The sequence below is a fragment of the Anas platyrhynchos genome, chromosome 1 (assembly GCF_047663525.1).
Source record: "Anas platyrhynchos isolate ZD024472 breed Pekin duck chromosome 1, IASCAAS_PekinDuck_T2T, whole genome shotgun sequence".
NCBI classification, from domain to species: Eukaryota; Metazoa; Chordata; class Aves; order Anseriformes; family Anatidae; genus Anas; species Anas platyrhynchos.
The window spans coordinates 88,204,446-88,230,646 of record NC_092587.1 but is presented as its reverse complement, the minus strand read 5'-3'; the positions used below and the strand labels follow the sequence as shown (position 1 = coordinate 88,230,646).

The 26,201-nt window shown below is 39.0% G+C and overlaps 1 protein-coding gene across 5 annotated transcripts in view; it reads right to left on the bottom strand.

Moving 5' to 3' along the window:
- Positions 1 to 26,201, bottom strand: part of NME7 (NME/NM23 family member 7) — a 91,606-nt gene that overhangs the window by 44,085 nt on the left and 21,320 nt on the right. For all 5 annotated transcript variants that reach the window (XR_011812619.1, XR_011812620.1, XM_027449570.3 and 2 more), the window contains 5 exons: positions 25,378 to 25,544; positions 19,629 to 19,739; positions 15,852 to 15,902; positions 13,212 to 13,419; positions 10,195 to 10,300 (listed from right to left, as the gene is read on the bottom strand). Coding sequence is in view for 3 of the 5 variants with exons in the window: in XM_027449570.3 (XP_027305371.1) it covers positions 10,195 to 10,300; positions 13,212 to 13,419; positions 15,852 to 15,902; positions 19,629 to 19,739; positions 25,378 to 25,544 (643 nt within the window). In the remaining 2 variants the exon portion in view is untranslated. The remainder of the gene's footprint in view (positions 1 to 10,194; positions 10,301 to 13,211; positions 13,420 to 15,851; positions 15,903 to 19,628; positions 19,740 to 25,377; positions 25,545 to 26,201) is intronic.

The window sequence follows — 26,201 nt, the reverse complement described above, 5'->3', positions numbered from 1 at the left end:
AAGAGAGAGCACTTTACGTCTCCTAGACAGCATTATGTTACTTATGCACCTCATACTGGACAGATAATCTCCCAACACAGTTTAATCAGATAAAATGGTAAGGCACCAAGATCTCATCAGTTACATTGATCTTCAACAATTTGTTTCTTCACAACACAATATTTGAAAATTGTACTTCATTAAGGAGCAGAAAATAGCAGGGGAGACATCAGACCAAAAAACGTTACAACTTTTTGCAGAATTGTGGATTGGAATAAAATAAAACAGTTCACAAAAGTCACTTTTGACCTAACAGCATTTTAATTATTGGGATGTAACAGCTGTGTTCCTGAGATCTGCCAGTCCCAGGGCACTACCAACCACCAGCCCTATGACTAAGGACGTTACATTCTCTTCCCTTGGTTCTTGGCCTGTTTCCCAATCTAACCATTCCACTGTTAAAAGCTTATTAAGTAAGACAGACTGCCTTGAAGGCAAGTCAAGAACTGGCTTCTTCATTTCAATCTCTATGTGTCATTTATTTAATACCTTTCCAATAACTACAAATAATTTCTCAGGAACAACAAACGATTTTTCACAGGAATATATAAACTGCCATGACCAATCATATCAATGATCTACCTAATCCAATAACATATTTTCAGAAGTAACCGGTACTGGATACTTTAAATACCACTAAGTATAAGTAGCTATTTCATTTCATGTCTGCTTTTTGACATTTTGAAATGCACTTTTCCTTCGCATTATAATGAAATGAAAAAGGTTATCTGATTCTTTGTTGCCAAGCTTTAAGGTCCTGTCCCAGAGGCTCAGGTTTGGCTCTGAAGAAAGTCTTTTTTTAATTCCAAAAGAAGAAAAAGTGGGACGCAGAGCTGGCCCTCCTTCATGTGTTTCAGCTGAAGTTCTCACTTGATCAGCCAACAGTGCAAAAGGAGGAAGCTGACAGCCATCTTTCTCAGAAAGTGCATTTCTTCCTATCAGTTGGCCAACCTATCCTCTGAAGAGCAAAGTTTATCTATCCCTTCTCTTTTGCTTTTCCACTTTAGAACTATGCAACTCTGGGCATTCTTATTAAACAACATAAACACGCATTCTCTAGGCACCCCAAAACCATAGTGATAATCTGCAGCTATTGATCTCCTAGCCTTATGCTGGGCAAATGGAGAAGAAATGGGAAGTTCAAAAGCTACACAGATTAACAACAAGGGGTAACTGACAAAAGATAAAGAGGAATACACAAGCAAATGATAGAGAATGTTGTTCATCCTGATTGAATCCAAGATATTCCATCGCTCCTGATTTCTTTCTAGGCATTGCATTAAAGGAGATGTAAAAGTAGTTTAAAGGGAAGCTTTACAGATATTTATGGAGAACTCTATCAACACACAAAGGCACATCTGGTAAAAATCTTCGCAAACTATTCGTTTGGAAATAATGAAAGGATGACGACAGAAGATATTGCCACTTCTTGACTGGAGAATAGAAGATGGTACAAGAAATATTACACATAGAGAGAGTAAATCTTAGGGGCCCTGAAACCCAAATGGCCAAGGTTGTGATGTGACTGAGAAAAGGAGCCAACAGAAAGATTCAAAGGGAGTGAATGGATCAAAGTTTTAATCCCTGACTCAACTTTCTGAACCAGTACAAACAAGGGAAAACCACACTTGTGAGTTCCAGACAAGGCATTGAGACACAAAATGATGAAAACCTGTAGGAAAATAATAACAATAATCATAATTCTGGGAGTTATTGTATGGGAATAGATGAGAAGAATAACACTTAAAATTCAAATACAAAGGCCTATACAAAAAGTCAAGTCAAAATCACTGTCAGGCTACAGAAAATGCCCAGCAAGTTGGCTGTGCAGTGGATGATGTTAGAGAAAAGAATCTGCAGAAAAAGGAAAGATTAAGAAGGAAAGATCAATACCTCTGCACCAGGTATGATGAACTCATATTGATGTTTACAAAAAAAAAAAAACAAAAAACGAAACAAACAAACAAAACCAGAAATGCTTAGGTTTCTGTCTTTCATTGTTCTTGTGTTAGAAGACTTAAAAGGAAATATTCATCTTGTTTTTCTTTTTATTTCTTTTCTTTTTTTTTAGGGCTGTTCATTGCTTTGTACTCCATTCTCACATCAACTGTGATTTTTTTCACTTGAAAAGAGTATACTCAATCACTCTGGCTAGGAGAACATTTATATCATGATTTTAATTTACTTTTGCTTATTTCCTGAGCATAAACAAAATGAAACATAATATTTTAATTGAGATTGTACCACTGTTTTGTATGATAGCATTTAGTATTATCATCCAAACCATTCATATGCTTACAGATTTTTTTTTTAATCCCTAACTGAACATTGTGCATGGGACTGTTCATGAATGGTTCCAATTACAAAGAGGAAGTGGTTAAAATTATTCCTTGCACTGTGCATTTGCCCATAATTATAAACAATATTTTGAATCCACAATTGCTCTGTCAATTAACTCAACTCTGGAGGTTAAAATCCTCAAGAGATCCCCTAGAATCTGCTCCAGCCTTTACTAATTTTGTATTTCCCTTCCTATGGAAAGTTTGCCAACTCACTGCCCTAGATCAATAGTAAACACACCGTATGCTCTACCATTTATTTTTGCCTTGGCAAAAGACTCACATACTCCTGCATTCTGTCTCTCACCTCTTTTTAAGGCTCAATACCTTGCATTTCTCCTCATGCACAGATTTGAAAAAGGCAGTAAGACAGGACTTCAAGATATTAGGTAGTTTATCTTTTGCTCACAGGCGCGGTGAAGTTAGACTACGTATGGCTGTATTTTTTTAATTTTTCTAAAATGTTCTCAAAAACTTCTGGTAACAATGGTTCCATTACATCCCCATTTATCAAGCCAGCAATATACTTCTGAGTTTTCCATAATGATTAGATTAAATCTTCTTTCGTCTGAAGGAATAAACATGCACATATTTACTATTTTATATATGGAAAGCTGTGTATCTATGTCTTCTCCATCTAAGGTTCAGTAAATTAAACCTTTCAATTTTTCAGCAAAAATCAATTTGTTTGAATCTCCTATTCTTTTTGCTGTCAGTTGATTACATTATTCATGAAACAGAGCACCCAGAAACTGGATGCTATACACGAGTTGGGATCTCTGCAGCACTGAGCAGAACAAGTTACTGTAAATAAACCTAAACTAAAGAAAGTGTGTCCAACGTTAATGATGCTGATTGTACTTATGATACATCACTATTCTGATCACTTCTCTACAGACTTGTCATTGATATCCTGCCCTCCACTATTTCATATTTTTGTTTTTGTCTTCCCTTTTCCATGACATGCTGTGCAGTTGTTTATATTAAATTTCCTTTTCTTCACATTGCTTCATTTCTGCAGTTTTGAATTCTGATCATATCCTCCAAAACTGCAGTAGGTGCTTGGTAGTGGGCATGCTCTGTCCTTCCCCATTCCAGTCACTAATTAAAATATTGACAAGAACTGGTCCAAGGATAGATGCCAAGACTTATAAAACTCTTTTAATTTTACATGCTTATGTCTCCAGTCCAGTGTTCATGAAAAAAAAATAAAGCTAAGCAGATGCTTATGCTGCACAGATCCAAACATGCAAATTACTTCACAGAAGGAAAATCTTGGTTTTCTAACACCAAGGGCCTCTGATGAAGGCACTGATGTTCAAGCGAATTAGACTATCTGGCTCTGATTTACCTTCCTTTATGTAAAACATACTTAGAGAACTCAAAGATCAGTAAAGCATGTTTTTCCTTCACAGCAGACATGCTGGTAAATGTCCATCGTATCATCATTATGTAAGTGAATTAAATGAATGTATAGAGTCTTGATTTATCAGTTTTCTTGGAATGAAAGTAGTTTCATTAACCTGAAATTTCCTGCACCACTCTTAGAAATAATTAAGTTTAACTATAGTATGACCTTTTCTCTAACTCATTAAGAAAGGAAATCCCCAAATGCAGTAATAAATACTCCTTCTTCATGTCTTTTTTTCCAAAATATTAAAACCTCTGCAAAAAGATGATATTCAACACTTACATAAGTCTACTGAACACTACTGGAAAACTTTCCAGTAGTATGAGATATTTATGATCTTTCTCAAAGATTGGCTGTGCCATTTGATTATTTTTTTTCAATGAAGCATAGCTCCTTCTCTTCTCTCCTGCATCAAAATGTCAGAAAGGAATTCCAGATTCAGTCCACTTTCTCCTCTACCTTAATTGATTCAAAGGTAAAAAATATTTTTCATACTTGGAAAAATAAATGCCACTTCCCCACTAGCCACTGAAATTCAAAGTCAGTCTAAGCTGGGAAGTCAATGCCAAGTTGCTAGAACGTCATGCAGGAAATAATCAAGAAACAACATAGGCTTGGTTTCAAAAACAAACACCTCAAGAATAGAATATCCATCATTACAACTACAGCAAAGAATGTAAAAAACAGACGTAAGTGGATGGACTATTGTTCTCACGGATGGTAATTATTTTTTTTCTTAATTCAGAAGTTGAAAACTAATTTGTTTTTATTTTAATTATTTTTTTCTCACTTCCTTAAAAATAAAAAATAATTGTCACCAGACCACCAAACACTTCAGAACACTGCAATGCCCTATCTATAATGTATGTAAGGAAAATCTAAAAAACAGAGTGCATTTAATTTTACACGAATGCATTTTCTGTCTGTACAAACCTATCTACAAAAAGGTCTGCATCTGAAAGTGCAGTGCTTTACTAAGTAGTTTCAGTCAACTGTAGTACTGAAATTGCCATACTGCATGTGAGAATATCCAAAGGTCACATCTGAAATGATCCACTGTACTTCTTTGAAGTTCCTGCAAAGATTTGTGTTCATCTCTCTCATCACTGATGCCTCTCTGCGCTCAACTTTGTAGACAAGACACAAAGAAAAGGCACAAGTTTCTGCCTACAATGAGGTGAAGTCCACAATGTCTGCCTTCTACCTTTCTATAATGTATACTTATAGACAGAATATATACTTTTGGATTACTTATGAAAAAATTGTATTGCTGTTTTTTTCTAAAGTATGAGAAAACAGCTTTCTGAAAAGCTTGTTCTACTTCTGAAGTTTCCTGGAAATAAAAGTAATGAGTTACACAAACTTAGGTCTATTAAAAAACCCAGGGTGAGAATAAATAATTTCCAGAGCTTGTTTATGATTTTTAAAAGTTGTATCTAATGTACACTAATTAGCTTGCTAAAACACAATGAGATAAATATCTTGACCTGAGAATGATGACAGATTCACACCTCTCCTATTACATCCTCTTTTTCTTTTCCAGCTTATTTCCTTTCCTAACCCCATGCACGTAATTAAATTTAGCACACTACAGAGGTGAATTGGACAGGTTCACATTGACGTCTTCTCTCTTTCAAAGAGCAACAGGTCTGTTGCATGTCAGGAACAGCTCTCCAGTTGTTTTCAGTCAGACATATAATCTACTACAATGCTGGATTTTAGTCTTCCTCTCTCCACCATCTCTTGTAAAGTAACTTCATTTGAGGTAAATCGTGTTTCTGTACCTGCTGCAGACTGAATTGCTGTCCTTGGTATTCGTTTTGACAAAGTTAGATTTTGTCTTTAGAGCAAAGAACTACTCTCAATTACAGTTTTTCTGACTAAGTCTTTACATAAATAAGGAAATATGATTCTTATTGTCACCTGTCATGCAGCATTTTGCTGATCAATATACAGCTTTGTGACTTACTAATGCTGTCCAGAAAGTATTAAGATAGGAAAGCTGGCGATAGCTCTCTAACATTTATCATCTACTGAGAGCAGGTCTAAAATCATATTTCCATTGAATATCTTTTCCATTTGGAAAAACAAACAAACAAACAAAAAAAAACAGTCCCGCTCCTTTTGTTTTCTGTGAGACTTAATTGAAGAATAATGTGGTAGACAGCACCATTAACTTTTTCTTTTAAGTACAAATAAGGTACAAGGGTACAATTTACCAGTAATATTAGAACAAAATCTCAAGCTTAGCACATCCTAGGAGAACAAACATAGCTGGGTAGGCAGCCACACACCTAGAAGCCCTTGAGTCCATCATTCTGTGATTCTGTGAGACCACAGAAGCTCCTTTGCCTTTTGGTAGGCCTTTCAGTTTGCATCAGGTCTAATGAATTCCCAACTAGATATTTTGCTTTTCAAGTTCATGGTACAGTTCTAGCTCCAAATCTGTTTTTGGCAAGACTACAAGCCTCCCTGTCTCAGCTTGGGAGTGCAGAAATGGAGGCCAGGGCTTCAACTTGCAAGCTCTGTGCTGTAACCAACATACACAAAAAAGTGAAAGATAACACACTTCTGATCTCAGCCTTTATAGCCTGATCATAATTATTTTCATCTTTTTTTTTTTCTGCTTGTTTCACAAGGGAACCAAGAAAAAGTCACATTAAAGAAACTTTAGGCCAAGAAAGTCATGAAATATCAAATTCTAATTCCTACAGCAAACATGACTAACCTGTTACACATAATAAATTAAAGTTAATCCCACTCAGTGACCTACAAAGCACTGTTTCTGCTGACAAAACAGATAGTGTAGTGCTGTAACTAATGTTAATTTAAAGTGCTAAAGAGCTGTGCTTGCTAGTTACCATCTTCCTTGGCTGAAAATTGGTCCCAAGACAGGAGAAGGAGGAAGCTAAAAGACACTGAAAAGTGTGGCAGATTCCGGAGGGGTCAAACCAGGCCGCATCCCTCAGACACAGCCCCGGTCAGACTGAGTCTGAATGAAGCTGCGTCACGTTGCTTTTTCACTCTTTCACATCCCAGCAAAGAGGAACAGGAGTGCTCTTGCAAGCCCTCTTCAAAGTTAAAATACAGCCGGTTGGCTGCTGCCAGCTTCCCAGCCAGCCAGGGAAGTGCTTCAAGTCCACTGGGAGGAGCTGCTAGAGAGCGAGCTAAAGCTGCCTAGTCCAGGGCACAAGTTTCAATGGCCTTCCCAGATAGTTCTTCAATTTCCCAGCTGCTGACCCTCAACAGAAATTATGTGGACACCACACGGACAAAATAGCTATTGCTTTCCTGCTCTGAGGGGCACACATGATGCATGTTCTCTGAGGGCTGGTGGTACCACCCCTCCCTGCCCCTGCACCACCAGCTGTGTGAGCATCACCTAACCTCCCCAGCACCCCTCCTCAGGCCCCAGGGTTTCTCTGAAGCCTGCCAGGTACTCTGGGTACTCTCACTTACATTACCTGTCACCCTCCGGTGACAGGCTGCAGGTGGCAGGGCCCGGCACCACATGGCGGCCTGCTTAGCGACTGGCATTGCTGTGTGCTGGCTGGGAGCAGGCCTCCAAGGCTGGAGATAAAACACACTGTGAATTTCCACCACTTCAGCACTGGGCGGGATCCTGTAAACCTCTACAGTAACCAAAATCAGCTACTAAGAAGTAACTCTGTCCTTGAATTAACAGATGCAAACTGGAGGTTTGATGCAGCCTTTTGACAGCAAGGGAAGCTCACCAAAAAGCTTCTTTGTTTACCTATGGCTTAAGCAAACCATTTTCTGGAACTGAAAAGTATCTGCTATTTCCTTCTAAGAACTTGTTATGCAAATTACTCAGCTCAAAAAAAGAAAAAAAAATGGGAAAAGGACAGGAAAGTAGAATTCAAATCATGAATTCAGTCAAATGTTCCTGCAGAAGACTACGGCTCTGTATAAACTCAAGCGTGTAAGTGAAACTTCACATAATTGTACACGTGTAATGAGCAGATTATATTCATGGTAATTAGATAAGTTCAAAGCCTCAGCAGTGCATAGGAAATTACAAAAAGGTTTATTTTTAGATACTCAATACTGAAAATTTGTAGAGCACAAATCAAATCTGCAATGCATAAGAGGCTCTGCTGCTCTGACCCACATAACCTCCCTCTCTGTGCCTCAGTCGCACTGCTGCCTGACACTGATGGCTACATGGGATTTCGTCCCCTCTCCAGCTGCCACATTTCACCTTGCATTCTTCCTGCTAGAAATGGCAGGAGTGGACGGCCACAGTGAGAGGTGTTGTTTCCTGAGGGGGAGGCAAGTTGCTTTTCTTTAAGACCACACGGTCTCCTACATGCTATTTTGCCTAGAGGGAAGCTCATTAGTTGCTATAGCACCTACTTTAATTGAGATACAGGCGATGCTGCTGGAACTACCAGAATGTCTCAGGTATCATCAAACCGTTACTAATAGCTGTTAAAAGGGAGATGAAATGAGCAGGGCCTCACTCTTCTGTCACAGACCACTGAGTCTGAACAGGTTCCCCAAATTCTTTTGACTCCAAAACAGCATCTAAGGGGAAAGAGGAATGGTGGCACTTCTGCTGGGACAGCCTGTCACTGGATACATAGCATGCAAAAAAAATTAAAAGCTCTGGAATCAATAGATGAAAAAGGCTATGTTCCTTCAGCTTTAAACCAGACAGTTTAATTGCAAGAGAGTTATTTCAGAATTAAGACTTCCAAAAGCTACTGTAAAGTGAGTACGCAGCTCTCTACTCTGCTGTGCACAGCTCTTCCAACTGGTGATGGTGCAAAAGTGCTTCCTGCAAGAACCAAGACTTCCAAAAGAGATACCACTCTGTGATAGGCTAAAGAGGACAAGAAAGACTAAGGAAGATTGAAGACAAGCTAAAAAAGCCAAATCCTCTTCCTTGGGACGTTCCTGACCCATTGGGATGATGATGCTGGAGAGTTCCTGAAGCCTTTGTGAAGGATTCATCTCACCTCAAGCTGCCTACTGGGAACAGGCCAGACTCAATGCAAAGCCACACCAGTGTTCTCCACCAAAAGGGGAGATCGCTGCCCAGCCACAGTGACTCTTCCCTCCCTTAAGCCCACACACAGAGGGGAGTGCAAATGGAGCAAGAATTTGTCCCTTGATTCAGAAAAAAATCTGAGTAGTTCAAGACAAAAGAAGTGTCAGATGGGGCACTATGAAATCCACAGAAACGAAGAGGATAAAAATGAAGAAGGCCTGGGCTCACTAAGTAAGAGTCTGACCCCCCATATGCAATAGAAATTACATCTCAAGAATGAGAATACACAGCTCAAGCCATCCACTTTGCCATTTTGAAAAATTAAGAACCTTAACAATCCTGCCACAGTAAAGTTTGCCTCTTGCAAGTGTTCAGCTAATATCATAGTTTCACCTGCTGTCCAGGTAAGAGGAACATCATTCTGTCTTTGCTGACTTTATCAGTAGCAAATACAGTGCAAGGCCTCAAAGAGATAACAGGCCTTTTACCAACAGTAAATGCAAGACTCTTTCTTGTAAACGCCATTTCTTTCACCAAGCCCTTCAGACTTGAGGTATGAAAGGCCTGGAAACTGCTCTGGCCACTTCCACTGTTTCTATTTCAGCTAACCAGAGAGAAGTAATTAAAATGTTGTGGTGTGGTCCACATCTTACCATGAAAAACCTCAGTGTTCTCACGTGGCAATATTTATTGGCATTCAGAAATATTTTTGAAGTGCCAGAACCAAAATATTTTACTGCAGTCACTGCTCTTACACATGTTCTTCTATCTAAGTAGAGCACACAAAAGTGAGATTATTTCTGCATGGCAACAGTTGGGACAGAAAGCATCATGGAGTCCAACAAATGTTTCAAGATTCTGGCTCCCTTTCACAGAGTAAATAAGACTTCACTACTTTCCATCCTCACTGCAGTCAGCAGAACAAGATTGGTATCAGAACAAACACCCCTTTGCTAGCAGTTTTAATGTTACATGTTACTGTGTGAACGGAAAGCCCTGCAATATAGACAGATGTTCTGCTTTTACTTTGCTGTGGGAATGCTAACCTCTCATAGATGAGTCTGGTGGACAGACAGGAGAAAGGATATGGTAAACTGTCACAGCCAGATTCATTGAATCTCATTTATAATTTGATTGTTCTTCCTTATTTTCACCTCTCACTGCTTATTCTGAAATTAAAAAGCACCCAAACAGCACACAACCCATGGAAGTAAACTGCAGAAATAAAAAAAGTGCATGAAAGATGAAGTATTTGCATGCTTTTGTACATACTATGAAATATATCCTGTGTTCTTGCAATTTCACTTTTTGCAAAAAGAAGTAGCACAGGAACGATCATGGGATACAGCAAAGCACACGCTGGTTTCACCTCCACTATCTGCATTGCTTACCTTCATTAACTGCATGAGGCTTAATAATGCAACAAGTACAGTTTGTGAATTTTGCACTGTTGACTGGTCCACGACCTCCACTGGAGGGAAAGAACAACTCCAGCTCCTGAAAACAACAGTAATTTAACACATTTTAGTTTTATCAAGCTACGTACATCAAACATCAACTTTTACCATAAGTATCCATAGTCACAGAAAATAAACCTTAATTATCGATTTTTGTGCTAAACACTTTTCCCCTACAATATTCTCTCAAACATATCTTTCCCTCTCTGGCAACATTACTACAATCATAAAATCACAGTTTGAATATTTCTTGCAATTTTTTCCCTTCCACTTCTACAATGCAATCTATTTCCATTCAGAGCACTCAAAATGCTGCTGCCACGATCAGTTGGCAGAGGTGTACCCAGTTTTCTGAATTCTCTCTTTCCTCAGCATCTTTCCCAAATCAACTCCCAGATAGACACATCATTGCTTCCCTTTTCTCACACCATTTTTTCTTCCACATGAGCAAAAATGCAATGAGCATCCAATTTTTCTATATAACTGACCTCCATCCCACCTGCTTACAACCATTTTTTCCTTTTGTTTTAAACCACTGAACTTCATCTAAAATTGTTGACTCCCTTTTCATGACTTACTGACCCCCCCTATTTATTTATTTTTTTGGTCTTAGTGAATGGAAGCTGATGAACTCAATTGCTCTGATTTCTGGGATGGATCAAAAGAACTTCTTTGCCTCCAATTACTTCCTTTCTTCCTGCCATTGCTATTCAAGTATCATGAAGCCTGGGTCTTAGACCATACTGGGGTAAGCCTGACATCCAAGCTTTTTTCCTCAGTGATATTTTTTTTTTACTGTTCACTACCAGCTTCATGCTTCTTTCCATATCATTTATTCTCATAGCTTACACAATCTGCCAATAAACATTAGCCAAACGCTCGAGACACAGATTCCATTTAAGACCTATTGGTCAAATTAAGTAAGAGAATTGATGAATTTCTATTTAAGGGAAATAATAATATCCTGGAGATATTACTACCAAATTTATCTGATTTTTTGTGTGTAACAGTAACAATGCTAAAGGCCATTTCCTGGAATTGTCTCATTTAATTTACTAGTTGAATTCAGATGGAATAAACTTAACTATCTCACAGTCTTTACCTCATGGCATTCTGACAATTCCTGTAATCCTGACTTGAACAATTATACAATTTTAACTAATGGATTTTCCAATGGAAGGGAAAGTGTGTTTTGTTTTTCTCCTAGAAAATGATCTACAATTTAACTTCGCATATCTGAGGCAAAAGGGTTAGTTTCTTACATCTGTCTTCTGATGACATTCTGCATGATTCGAAGACCTTGTCCCACTCCGTTAACCAATGTTTGCTCTAAAAGCAGCAGCCAGGAAAAGGCAGCAAAATATATAAAACATTTAACACTTTCTTTTGCCTCTTAAATGCCAGAAGAGTAAAGCAAATATATAATGATGATGGACTGGGATAATGAAATGCCAAACAAAAACCCAACGGTGCCTTAAAAATAAAATATATTTAATTTATGCCTAATATAAACAAATCCCCAAATTTGGCCTGCAGAAAGAGAGACACCACTTTGCACTAGAGGGCTACTTTCACTTATCATTTAGCCCAAAAAAGAATAATGCAGTCTTCTTCTTTAACTGTTTAGTTCACAATACATTCATTACAGGTGGCTGGGACTTTGGTTTTCTTTCAGAAGAGTTTGTTTAGGCCCCTCTATCTTGTATTTCTTTCTTTTCAGGAAAGCTTCTGCAAGCTGCAGCCATGGCAGCTGCAATACAACCATGTAATACTGGACCTACTAGATTAAAATAAGCACAGGGCTGCTAAATTCAAAATTTCAGTGGACTTGTCAGAGACTGGTATCAGTAACACCACAAAGATGCACACGTCTGCAGAAGTTCAGCAATATAATAGCTCCTGTCAAAGAAATACCGCTGATGAGTGAGGCTTTCAAACTGCCTTTTAAAAATAATGAAATGCAAGAAGGACAACAAGCTTAAGACAAAACACTTAATTAAATTTATAATCAAAGTCTTGTGCTAAAAGATGCTCTCTCCCCTACACTCTCAGTTCAAAAGCTGGCATAGCTGTCATGGCAGTACACAAGAACAAAGAGAAACGTTTCCCTTTGTACATGAAGGCATCTGGCTATTTAATCTGAACTACAAAGACTTTTGTGACTAAAAAAAGTCACTTCACCAGAGATCAATTTCATCCAAACTCTTTCCAAACACATACCATCTCCACCAAACTTGCCATCAGAAAAAGGGCTTCAGGTCCTGAACGTGATTTCTTGTCAAAACCAGGGACATGCAAAGAGGCCCAGCAGGCTGGGCTGGCCTAGAGCTAAGGTACCATGGTGCAATACCAAATAACTGTTAGGTAAACTTTGTCCTAGCCATTGCTTATCAGCGTATCTACCCCACATCAATGCACATGAATAGGCACCTAAGTTTTATAGAAATGCTGGTAATATCTATCACCCAGCCCCAGGGTTTTTTCTTAACTCTAACAAAAGACACAGACTGCAAACAAAGCAAAAGAGAACCAAACTCATCAATGCCAGGCCCACTGTATTACCTTTCAAAACACAAAACAATACAAAATGTTCTGTCTTCATAAATATACATTATGAACAATAACAGCAGAGAAAAGTGGGCTGCAGGCAGAAGACTAGTGAGGACTGTGGAGAAGAACAAGTAAGTGAAATGCAGAAGATGGCAAAAATGACCAAGCATGCTCTCCTGATCAAAGTGCCCAAGATTTCCCTTTGTGACAGACATAAACACAATTTATCTTTACAGACAGTTTATTTTTCCATGCTAAGAAGGAGCCATGAGGAATACCTAAATTAATTCTGAACTCAAATGGGGAAAAAAAAAAAAAAAAAAAGAGGAATTCCTGACCCAGCTGTGTTACCAAATTATGTTAGTAAGAAAGCTAATTAATAAACTCAGTCAAAAACTTACTTGTGCAGCTGAAGCAACTGAATCTGGGCCATGAGCTGCATTTCTAATGCCATCATGTCCGAAGTTTGCTCTGATGCTGTCTGGTTCATCAGTTTTAGCCACTGCAGAGTTTGCAGGCCCCAGTAACGCTTTCCACTTACAAACTGCATCATCTCCCAAGATTTCCATAGCAACAACGGGACCACTCGTTATAAAATGGAGAAGCTCACTGCAAAACAGAAACAGCATATGGTGATACAGGCTACAAATTAAAGCCAACAAAAGCATACTATCCAGTGGAGATGCTCAGAAATCAACTCAGCAAGGCCTTGAGCAACCTCATCTGACTTTGAAGTTGTCCGGCTTTGGGGAGGAGGTTAAACTAGGTCATGTGCAAAGTCTCTCTTTATACTATGATTGTAGAGAAAGAATCAGATAACACAAACTAGCTCAAGCTACTGTGTAGTATGTTAGGTTTCAAAATAAATTTTAAAAGATCAGTACTGGTGATGGTGAAAAAGCCCCCTGCTAGTGATTTTTCTGACAGAAATGATTCCTAAGCATATCTCTTCTGCACAAGTGACTTTCAGGATCCTTACGTTTGCCCTGTGCATGGTCCTCACTGACACAACCTCAGTGCTGCTGTTAGGATGGAGTGCTTCGCTTGCCTGGCCTCTGCGCATGCCAAGTCAATGCTTGCCCAGACAAAATCCAAAGCAGGAGAGGAGGGAGAAGTAAGATTTGGAAAGTTTGGGAGGAAGGCAGGACTTAAACACAAATAAGTTACCACATTCTGGCATAAGCAGAAATTATCTCATTTTGGTGGGATGAATACGAGAAAGTAGAAGAGATTGTCAGGAGCAGCTTGCCTCCTATCCTGACCATCTCACAAGAAAAGCAACCACCCAAAATTCGAAACCCAGATGTTCTATTCAAAAGAGAAAGAAAAAAAAAAACTCACAGCTATAATTCTGTATCTTTACAGAGCATGCATAATGACAATCCTGTCTTTTCACTGTGTAGTCTGGACAGAACCAACAAAAGAGAAAGTTTATTCAATGTTTTTTGCACTATTTTTTTTTAAAAGGCTTTACACAATTCTACTTGTGGACATGAATGCTTCTCCATCCATCTTTTTCCTAATGATCATTTGTGCAGATCAGTGGGCATGACAGAAGACTACTAGCTCTTTGCTGAAGGAAAAATACTAAAACTATAAAGAATTACATAAACATAAAGTATCTACAGTGGGAAAAGCTACTGGATACTATTAGAACTCATGTTCTCTTCTTGAGAGACTGCTTCTTTAGGATAGTTAAATGGTTTATGCATATACATACCCAAGAAGGAAACTGATTTCCACAACACTCTTTACTGTGCAGTCTAACTCTGAATATTACATACATTTATTTTATAATTTTAATTCTTTAAAATGAAAACATTATTTTCCAAAGTAGGGTTGTTGGTTTTTTTTTTACTATTCACCAAACTTGCATTGACCAGTGAACTTGCAAATTAAATCTGAAAGTAGTCTTTACAGACAAGCAATAAAATGCTAAATATAAATGGGTAGCAGAATTTACATTTCACCTGCTTGAAGATTTTTGCTCTACTTGGTTTGTAATTATTTATAACTATTTGTTTGTAAATTAGAGAAAAGTCCTGTACAGAATATGTAGCTGATAGGACTGCAGGATGGGAGACCAGTTACATCACAGAGGACAAAAGCTCGTGGTTCCTCAGATAGCTACCATTAGTGTAGATAGATATCTGTGAAAAAACACCACAGGCAAAACTCTTGCTTATTTATCAACATATTCAAACAAACTTAGTCTGTGAAGAAAAGGCAATTCTAAATCTTCCTCTGATCTCCAAAGTGGTCAGGCATAGCCTAGAGTCACATGTCTCAGTGAAGGGCTTGGGTTTGGATCCAAAACAAATCAGTTGCTGTTGCAAAAAAGCTGTCAGATCCTTATACCCTGGCACTTCATAACAGCACTGAAATCAGATCTTTTGACAGTGCAAAACCATGTTCCACATAAAACACAAGGCAGAGTGACACCCTCTTCCTGAAAGAAGTAGACTATAAAACGCAGAGAGGGAAAAGAAAGGTGGTTGTTGAAAATGTCTGGGACATAAGTGTCAGCCTGATCAGTTACAGAAAGACTAAGGTTTTCCATGTTAGGAAAAGCAGTCCAGCATCACCAAAGTTTGACATTTTGCCCAAGAGTAGCAGTACGATAAGCAATTGCCTCATGCACCATCCTTTCAGTTACCTGTGATTTGGGATACTTGCTACAAATCAGTTCTCACAGATAAGTGCTTCCCCACAGTTCTCATTACCTGCAAGCTCTACCCTGATCCTGAAGATGCTCCTTCTTTTGGCTTTGAAGTTTTGCCCTGCTTGGAACATTTTCTTTTCAGAGAGACCAAAGGCAGTCCCCTGATATCATCAGGCTGTAAAAGTGAGAGTTAAAACCCTGGATAGCTGGAATAAGGATCTGTCCCTGGAGGAAGATTAGCAGTGTGCGTACTTTGCAAAGAGCTGCACTCAACTAAAGACAAGCTCAGATGTTCCCATGGTCTTGCAGTGACAAATACAGCAAAGGAATCATGTGCATTCAATAAATATGTATGTCAAGCTGAAAATGATATACCTACTTATAAAAAGGTTTTGATTGATGGTCTACGTAGAAATCCACCGCTTCTTTTCTGGAAGAATAAAAAGATCCATATACATATATGCATGTATGTACATATAAAAACCCCTGAAAGCCACAAACTACCATTCATCAATATGTTTCTACAGGTAATGTCTTCACAAGATGGACAGCTTGTGGGGTGTTCACGTCCAGTAACAGAAATTACACTTAACTTTGTCATATTTAGCACGGCTAGAGGTGTAGTTGACTTCTCCTTATGAGCCTGTTCTGGAAAGGAAGTAATCACTGAAGCCCGTAAACATGGATTTTCAGGGTCACTGCTGGTCCCCACATTCTCAGGTTGGAAAACAAACGCAGCACAGACACCCTCTTGATAAGCCATTTACAGTTACATGGCTTTCATCTTTCAGCTCTTTTTCAGTGTGTAAGCTAGTTAATGAGGTCTGGCTTTAAAACATAAATAAACAATTTATCTGCTTCACTGGAATTTATTTCCTTATTGAGGCTGGTGTTTGATTACACCGGAGCACAACAGAATATTGCATAACCTTGTTTCTACTCAGTAGCCACAAAAATTACAAGTAACATGGACAGCACAATGTCCTCCATACTAAAAATTCTTTCTCCTATACTCTTCTACTTGAAAACTGAATTTGGTCTTTTACTTCTCCTTGGGGAAAACACCAGTTACTACACACTGCAGTCTCCCATAGCAAGGGGCTTCCATAATGAGGAGGGCTCCTCACGGTGTCAGGTAAATAAAGGCCAACAAGCATACACAGTATGTCTGGGCTCCAGCTGCTACCTAGTCTCAGTACCTAAGCACCCAGCTAGCACAGCACATGTTGCTGCAGGCTAAATGCCAGAATATTTATCACTCAAATGGGGTGGTGGCCCTCTCCAAGCTCTGCATTGTCATAGCCATGCTGCTAGCAGTGTTGCGCTCAGCTAGCAGGACTATGCAAGTTTCAGGGACCATGGTGCAGACCCACTTTCCATCCACCTGTGGGCACACCATTCTTTGGCTTTCCACCTTACACCTGCTGCAGGTAGCCAGCCTACTCTCCTCCTCCTTTTTCCTTAGCTGCTTCCCGTGTTTAACTCTTGCTACATCCACTGCTTCCTCCGCATGGCAACAGCTAGAAGAATCCACAAGGGTTTTCAAGTCTAGCCCTGTTATTTTGCAACTGCAACTTCCAAGTTCCAGTTTGGAAGTGCAGGCTTGGTCTTGGCTTGCTCCAGGTGTGTACAGTCCTGGTGTGTACCATGTTCTGAAGTGGGAATTTGTGGAGATGGACAAGCTCTGCAGGTGGACTGGCAGCTGAAAGCAAGCAATATTGCCCACCCTTAGTCTGGGTACGAATCTCACAATCAAAGCAGAGATGCAGAGAGACTGAAAGAGTCCTATCTTGAAATTTTTTTTTACCTACAGAAACAGTCTTCTGAAATTTTCAGGTCTCCATGATCTTGCTCACTTTGAGCAGCCCCCTCAACTGAAATAAATGACCTGCATGTATTCCAAATAACAGACTCAAAGTCTGAACGAAGTCAAAATACCATCATCTGCTGTGCAACTTTTCATATCTTTCTCCATTTGCAGTCCAGACTTAAGCCTGATATTACCAGAGAAAAGAAATAACCTAAAAAAGAATCTAAAAATATTTCAATTTTCTTAACCTCGACAAAGATTTGAACAGCCTCAACTTTTTTTTTCTTTTTTACTTTTTTTTTTTTTTTTAACTAAATGAGTGCCTGCACATTGAAAGTGAATAGTTTCAGTTCCATGTAAGTATGGGCCATTCAAACTTCAAAAGATTTTCATTGACTACACAGATAACATGCTTTCCTTCCATTTCGTAACTCAGGCAGTGACATTGTTCAAAAATGACGCTAGTCACTGGAATTCTTGCGATCTGAAGCTTCAAACATATACTCTGAAAAATAGTCTGGATTTTTTTGCTTCCAATTCACTACTTCATCAGAATATCCTCTTCTGAAACTAATTCACTGAATAACTTTGGAAAGCAAATGGGAAAAAGTATGCAGTACTCAGTATTATTATTTCTGAACATGAAGAAATATTTGAGGGATGTTTTTCTGAAACAAATTGAGCTCTACTACTCAGTTAAGTATTCCTATTTCAAGAAATACAAAATTGCAATTGTGCTGTATAGCTTAGCTCCTTTTTCATTTCATCTCACTCGTTATTTCTCTGCTTATAAAGAAAACAGTGTTCATGTGGGAATAATAGGCTCAGCAGACTCTACTGAGATATGATTAACTTAGGTGACTAGAGAGCTGACCTATCAAAGCAGGTGCCTGCCCTCACTTTTATATCTTGGCTACATTTTTTACAGACGGCATGAATCAAGTTAACAGAGATTGCCAGATAAATGTCAGTAATAATTTCTTTACAGAAAGCAATAGATGATGACAGTTTGAACAAGCATGACGGAACTTCTCAGGGGGAGAAGACTTTGGCAAAGCCATGGTTTTATCATTTTAAAATGGCATAGTCACAAGAAACAGAGTATATATTATGCAGAGAAACCACAAACTCTCATATAGTATTTAAATATATCCAGTATTGCAGCTCAATCTGGTGCTTATTAATCATTATTTTCAATTTTATAAGACGAACAGGGATATTTTAAATAGTAATAGGCAATAAAAGTTTAAATCTCCAAGTTTCCATTTCCTTCAAGTCACACGACTTGGCTCAACAGTTCTTCAAGTTCTCAGAAACTGAAATAAAGAACCACCCAACACTTCAGGATCAAATATCTCAGACTGCAGGAGAGCAAGCCAAAAAACGCTAGCTTGAAAGACATTGTGAACTCTAAATTGGTGTTACAAACCTGAACTCATGAATGGGAGTTGTTTGAGGGAGGATCTGGGACCAGTATCAAACACTGCAGCAGATGAACACAGAGTCAGGAGGAGGGAGTCACATAGTTGTTTTATCAGGATTTCAAAAAGCCAAAAAGGTTTTGAGCTGGGGTAAAATTGCTACTGACCTCACATAGAAACCACAAGAATCCATTATAATGATATTATTTAATACGGATAGCTTTTCTTTTGAGAAAGATGTTATATATCAACAGGTTTGGCAAAGCAGCAACTGAGAAATTGTATGGTACCCTTGAGGAATTCTTCTAGGGTAAATTAACCATCTGTGTTCTTTCCTCTGCAAAATGCTTTCTCATATTCCTGTGGCTGAGTGAGGCAGGTGGAGAGCAGCAAAGGGTGGGGAGGAGTAGAAAGATGCATGAGTAAACTCTGTTCAACCCTGCATTGAGATCAGAAGATCACTTGCTTTGCCTGGGACTTTTAGTCATTAAAAAGCAAGCAAGGTTGTGGGAGCAGAAATTAAGATGATGGATTGACTAAGAGTGAAGAAACTCACTCCTTTTAAGACAACTGAATTATAATCAGCAGCATGGTTTGTATCAGGAATCCATGAGGTGAGCACATACAGACGTGTGGGTAATAAACACTACTGAATTGCTAAAGTAATGCTAGTCACCTTGGATTCATCCAGAGACATTCTATATTTAATCACCCATACTCATTTGCACAGAACTCTGTAATACTTAGCTTAATTCTCTACATGCTTTCAGAAACCTACACATGATTATGAAACAGATGAGTCTTCCCTTTATTACTCACTGGAATGGATTTAATGTGTGGAACAACATGGGATAGCTACAAAGAATGGCCTTAACTGCACAAAGAATATTTAGATACAATAGGGCTGACCTTAAAAATTCCTTACCTTGAAAGCATCATCATTTTGGCCTTAGTTATTGTAAATCCTGCATTAATAATGATATCTACTAACTCTCCAATCTTGGGTGTTGCGTCAGGTTTAATCAAAGCCAGCGTTCTGGAAAAGAAAAAAAAATAGAAGAGAGACTGCCAACACTTCTTTCCTTAAAGCTTTTAGTGTGCATGTCGAGTTTATATTCAGACAGAAAAACATCACATCAAAGAGAGAAATTCTGCCACAGTTAAGCATCCCAGCCCCAGTGTCTCATCAATTTCCACGCTGTTCTTGAATGCCTGTGCAAGACATTATTCTGATAAGAATGAGCTTTGCACAGTCCAATTTCCATGGCTCCTAAGCCAAGTCAGCCCACAGTGTTCCACCAGGGATCACTATTTGCTGGCTTCTCCCCTCACTCTGAGAGCAAACAATCTGGCTGCTTCCTGAAGTGGTGTGTACCTCTGTTCCGCAGTAACAGCTACCTTTCCTACCCCAAGCTCGGAGCAACTGTTTCACAATCAACACTCGAAGTTTGCTGCTTCTCTTTCAGACTTGAGGAATTCCTTGCATGCTGAAAACTTGTCTGTTTTTTTGACATTCTTCCCACAGAATCCACATAATTTAACACCTAAATTGCTTTTTAAGTGCAATTTGTCTGAGAGATTTTATTCAGGGATTTCAGTTGCAAGGATCCAAGGAAACATCTAAAGTTGGTAACTTCACAGTCTCACAATTGGTCTTTAACAACAGATAGAAAAGAACTGTTTCCTGGTGCACAAAAGGTATGAGGAATATTCCGTCAGGAGGAAGTATGATAGATTTATCAAATTTCTGAAGCACATCTCTCTCCTGCTGTAAGGACAGGTAATTTCTCTATGCTCCCCACTCCCTGCTCTTTGGTAGAACATAACTCATTTGTTTCCTTCTCCTTAACCTTGCTCAGCTCCCTATGTAAATCATTACATACATAAAAAGCTGTTAAACTTCTCTCTCTAAAAATATTACTTAAACATGTGCCTCTACCATAAAACTCAAAGTGAAATGATTGTTTTATTACTACTTTTTAAATATTTGGATGTCCCAGTGAGAAGAGGATCAAATTGTGCTTAGCACGGTACATACACTTCATGATATTATGCAGTTGGAATGTCAACTGGCTGACACTGTTAACAGGCACAATAAAAGGTTACGAAGGGAGGTTTTACATCTCTTTTACTGACTGACAGCTATATTCTAAGGGAGACCAATCCCAAAATCTCTACAGTCTCCCCCACATCTTTGTTTCCAAGTACATCCTGTCTTCTCAATAATTATCTTTTTATACTGTACATCCCCAAGGCTAGGACAGTTTTATTAGTGTGCTTTGCATTGGACCAAGTATACCATCAGCACTAAACGTATTATTAATCAAAAGTAACACGCACAAAAAGAAGGTCTGTAAAATGGCATTTTCTATTTGCATTCATCTTGTGGTGAGTCAGCTTCAAATGTGCTCAGCTTACAAATCAACAGATGATTTATTCAGCCCCGTATCTCTGAGACTCCACGTCTCCAACAATCCTAAAGAGCTCTTTCCATCTTTTACACTGTTTCCAATAACGAAGGCTACCCAAGATAGATTTTTTTATTGCAGTATTTCCATAAACGCAAGGTAAATAACTGCAAATTTCTCATTTTATTTACCAGCATAGCACAGAAAACAACCTCTAGGTTTGCAGCAACATATTCCAGTGAGAGCAAATATGCTGAGGCTACAGGAAACAGATGAACTTTCACTACATTTACTTTGAACCTCAAGTGACATGAGATTGTCAGATGGTTTGAGAATAGACAGACTATCTGCTCTACAGCAAGTGTAAAGGAAGGGAGATGTCAGGGCCAAGAAATGGAAAGAGGGAAATTTGAATGCATGTAACGTTTCATCTGAAAGCAAGCGAGAGGCATAGATGACCTTCACGGCTCAGAAAGAAGCATAGATTTCCTCAAGTATCAGAAAACTAATTTACACAGTTCAGCATAGGCCCAGATCTGTTGGGAAAAATAACCCAAAAGGCTTGTGGACTAGGTGCAGGCAGGCAGTTAGCAGATACTGCGTTAGAGTAGTCAGCTGAGCCTATGCTTTAGTCCATCAGTGTAAACCAAAACTGGTTTAGCCTTGTCTTCAGACCAGGAAAAGCTGACCTCTGGCCACTGTACAGGAAAGCGTACCAGCATAACTCATATGGCTCACAGACTGCTCAACCCCTTTCCCAAGGATATCACAGCTCCACTAAGTTTTGGGACACTTTATCATATGACAGGATGTGCCATGTGAATCAAGGCACATGAGGGGGAGCAGCTGTGTGCTAGACTGATGTGCACACACAGTCACACGAGGCATGATGTGCACCCTGGCCTAAGAGGCTCTCAACTTTCTCGTTTACCATGAACACCAAGGATCAAATCACTGGAATAAGATCTCCAGTGCACTTTGCATTTCCTTGAGGAACTTTTTTTAAATCTATGTTACTACGCAGGCTGTTCAGCACAGACTGCTAATACTAGAAATAAACTGACCCTTATTTTTCTAATTTCAAGCTTTCCAGTAAAACTGTAATTCCTAGCAATATGTAATGAAGCATTACATTATCAAGTAATTTCCCTAGAAGACATTAATAAATACTGCATTGAGCAATTCCTTTATTATCTTTTCTCGAGCACTGCTGTATAAACTGTAACGTTTCAGTATGAGCTTTTCAGAGACACATGGGGTAAGAAAAAGCATAATTCAGGATGCTGAAGACTGTTTCTGAGATTGAATTTTGATTCATGTGCCCTATTTTTAGTTTTAATTAGCAATATGTTTTTGTGGTTTGACGTGATGCAGTCTGCAAAGTACTTTTTGAAACAGTTTTATGTCTAGGAACAAAGAAGAAAGAATTAAGCATGTTTACTTACATTTTCAGAAGGACTGGATGACAGTACTCCAGTGAGTACTGAAAAAACAGAAGATGAGAAGTGATCAAAGGAATGGTGCACAACCCATGATGTGGCTATGCCTGTGAGATCTACTTAATCATAGGACTTATGCATGTACAGTAGCTTATGTCTGGTAGGGGATGAACCATTAATTATGTCAATGACTGGAAGCATATTAATAGCATATCCAATCATAAAAGAATTTGAGTATTTCTGGTTGAGACACAAGCTTTCTCATACAATTTTCAAAAACGAAGGTATTAGCTGACTCTGAGTATAGTCTGTTTAGAAAGGACACACTAGTCAGACAAGTTTTTTTGTCAGGTTACAACCACCTGGGATCACAACTGGAAGACCAGAGAAACAGAAATCACTTTTATGGGTAAGTAATAGGTAGGCAAACATGTGCTTACTTACCCATCTTGGGCATGGTTTGTGATCCTTTCCTTACAACGCACTGAGATGGGAGTGGGAAGAACAACAATCAAATATGGCCGTTTTTAAAAATTGACCCACGACAGAAGAAAAATAAGTGTAACAATCTGAAGCTACATTGAATTGTCATTGAACTGTCATTGAATTGTCATTAGCCTAAATCAAGAAAGGGCCTGTGTAAAAACTGGTCTCTCAATACATCTGTTTTGTGCCTCATGTACCTAGAGTCACTCTTGCTTTTCTGAAAAAAACAAAAGCCCATAATTGAAAAATCTTTTTTTTTTTTTTTTAATGTACATTTCTCAGTCTTCTTTATAGGTCTTTTCTGGCCCTGTCTCCGTGCATATTCAGTGACCAAAGACTGTACCTCCGAAGTCAAAATAAACTACAAGTAGTCTTGTACAGCACAAAGGGAAGAAAAGGGAAATGTTTCTCTTCACATGACATCCACAAAATCATTAGTAGAATTTCAACTACAAATTATCTGTAGGAATTATTATGTACTGTGTTAATCTTACTGTATCTATTTAAGTAGTAGCTCTAATAGCTGCTGTGAAGGCTGCTAGGCCCAGGCCAAAGGGACAAACACCCCACATGCAACCATTTTGCCCAAGGGCTCCTTCACTATGACCCTGTTTACCCAGTGAAAGCTAGCTTCTGTGAAGAAAGCAGATTTTGAGGATCCCTTGCCTGTTTAAGACGCCTTTCACTGTGTTCCCCTAGGCCATTCTGAATATGTAACACCACTTGCATATCTATGTTATCTTTCAGTCGACATTCCTAAAATGTTTTCCAAACAGCTGACATGTCATAAATTCCCTCCTTCCTTTTGTAGAGCAGTGTAAAACCTCACCCACTCTCCCAGGACCACCTCACTGACACAACTCTGGTGTTGCTGACTGCAGCATTGCTGTAGACACATATAGCTTCCCTGATGAGAAGAACATGCCATTTTATCACAAGCTACTTTTTCTTGGTTTAACTGCATCAGCACCAGGGCTTATGCTAGTTTAGGCAGAGCAGAAAATACACAGCTATAAAAAGTTACATTGATATAAAAACCCTAAACAAGACAGATGTAATCTACCCAAGGCTCCAACAAGGCACACCGAGAGCAGTAACACATACAGAAGCCCTCCTTTGCTATTCTCTACCTGCTTTGCTACTCTTCCATCATTCCCAACTCCAGTTTGAAGAAAAAGTACCTGAAGAACTCCCTCTGGAAACTTACGGCAGTCATTTCCAAGTCAATGTTTTTGTGAGGTTAAGACTAAGAAGAGTGTTAAAACTTGCAGCTCTTCCTGTGTGCCCAGTTATTTACACCTCTTCAAAAAGAACTCAAAATAAGCCCACATAGTTGGAGGGAACAAGCAACGAGCTGAATAGGGCTCCCTGGAACATCATACCTAAGAAAATATCCTGTACTCTCTTCAAAAAAAAGCTGGAGCAAATTACATAAATTATAGAAAATTTCTCATTTGCAAATTCAGAAATTACCTGCAGTGCAATCAAATCAGATTTAAATTCCTTGTAAAGTAATCTTCTTGTCATTTTATTAAGTCTCTCATGATATTTTTATTCTTGGATGGGCTCTTAATGTCCTTCCCAAAGCAAGTCTTTCAAATGAAAAGAGACTATGAGTCTTACCTTTACCCATTATAAATGAAATTTGTCATAACAAACAAGCCTGATGATTTTATTGACACTCCCACTCTACTCTTCCCATCCTCACAACGCATTTCAGGAAATGCTGAAAACATTCTCAGGAAAAAACAAACAAACAAACAAAACATATCCATCCTTGGAGAAGCAATGTAGAACGGGACTCTCATTCCTGTTCCTACTGTTTTCAGTTACTCCTAATAACACAGAGTAGATCTGTTTGGTAAGGTGCTAGGTTTGTGCACAGACTCCCGAGAGACGGGTGATAGTTTTGCAAGATTCAGGACTTCAAAGCACAGCACGCATCATGGTTACCACACCAATACTGCCCCAAGAGAATACAGAAATCACAATACCACTGCTGCCTGCTCTGAGGGGAGTAACAAAGCTGCACTGGAGCCCATGCTTTTCTCCTCAGCCTCTCTTCTTTTGAGAGACCTGGAGGAGGCAGCACTTGACACCATGGATAAGCTGGCCTTGAAGATTTATCACGTGGGAGGGACAATCATGGGTTTTCCTACAAGCAGGGAACACTTTGCTTTCCTCCAGCCATCAGTATGCCAGATCCCTTCCAAATGCATGAAAACCTGTGAGTAATTCATCTTCTCACCACAATAAAGAAATCTTACCTCATTTCCAGCAAAGAACAACTACTTTGAATCCCCAACCACAAAGTAAGATTTCAAAAAACAGGTATTCTTACTTCTCTTTGCGGCTCCCCAGCTTGCGTGCTGTATATTGATCTCCATAGTCCACTAAGGAAAGATGACGAGAAAATACTGTAATTTTGTTGCCCACAAATAAATCCTCAAGGTGTAAGCTCTCATACTTGGTGCGCTTCAGAAAGGTGCGATGGTTCTTCACATCATACTGCAGAGAAAAGGTTAAGATTTACCTTAGCAAGAGATCTAAGCTGTAGGTACACTCAACATAATTTTTACTCAACTTTCAGAAATTTCCATGGTACAGTGAGATTGAATCTGATCACTAAATTGATTTAATTCCTAACCATTTGAACTTGCATGCGTCCTGGGAATGCCTAGAAGATTAAAACCCGATTAAAAATTTGTTCCATTTAAATAGTCTCAGAGTGACAGCTGTCTTTGCAGTTTTTATTTTACCATTTGCTTGTGCTAATTCAAACTGTGATAAATGGTTCACGTGCCTATGGATATCTCTGCCCAGTCTCACTGAGAATTTCCCCCTAGCAGATCTGTGCTGTTTCACAGGCCAACGGCTCACACCAGTAAAGACCATGATGCACACTGTCTGTGGCAAGTCTCCTCTTCAGGGCATTGTTCCAGTGATACTACGCTTTATTTGGCTGCATAAGACTCTGAATTAGGGATGGATGGATGGCTGCAGCACTAGGTTGAGAAGTTCTCACTGCCTAGAGCTGCAAGCTCAAATGCCTGTCAAGATAATTCAGCTTTGTATCATCTTTCTCAGCAAGTAGCAAGACAGTAATGTGCAGTTTTCTGGATGGGCTGGCAAAGCACAAAAGAGAACCTGATGAACACACTCTTC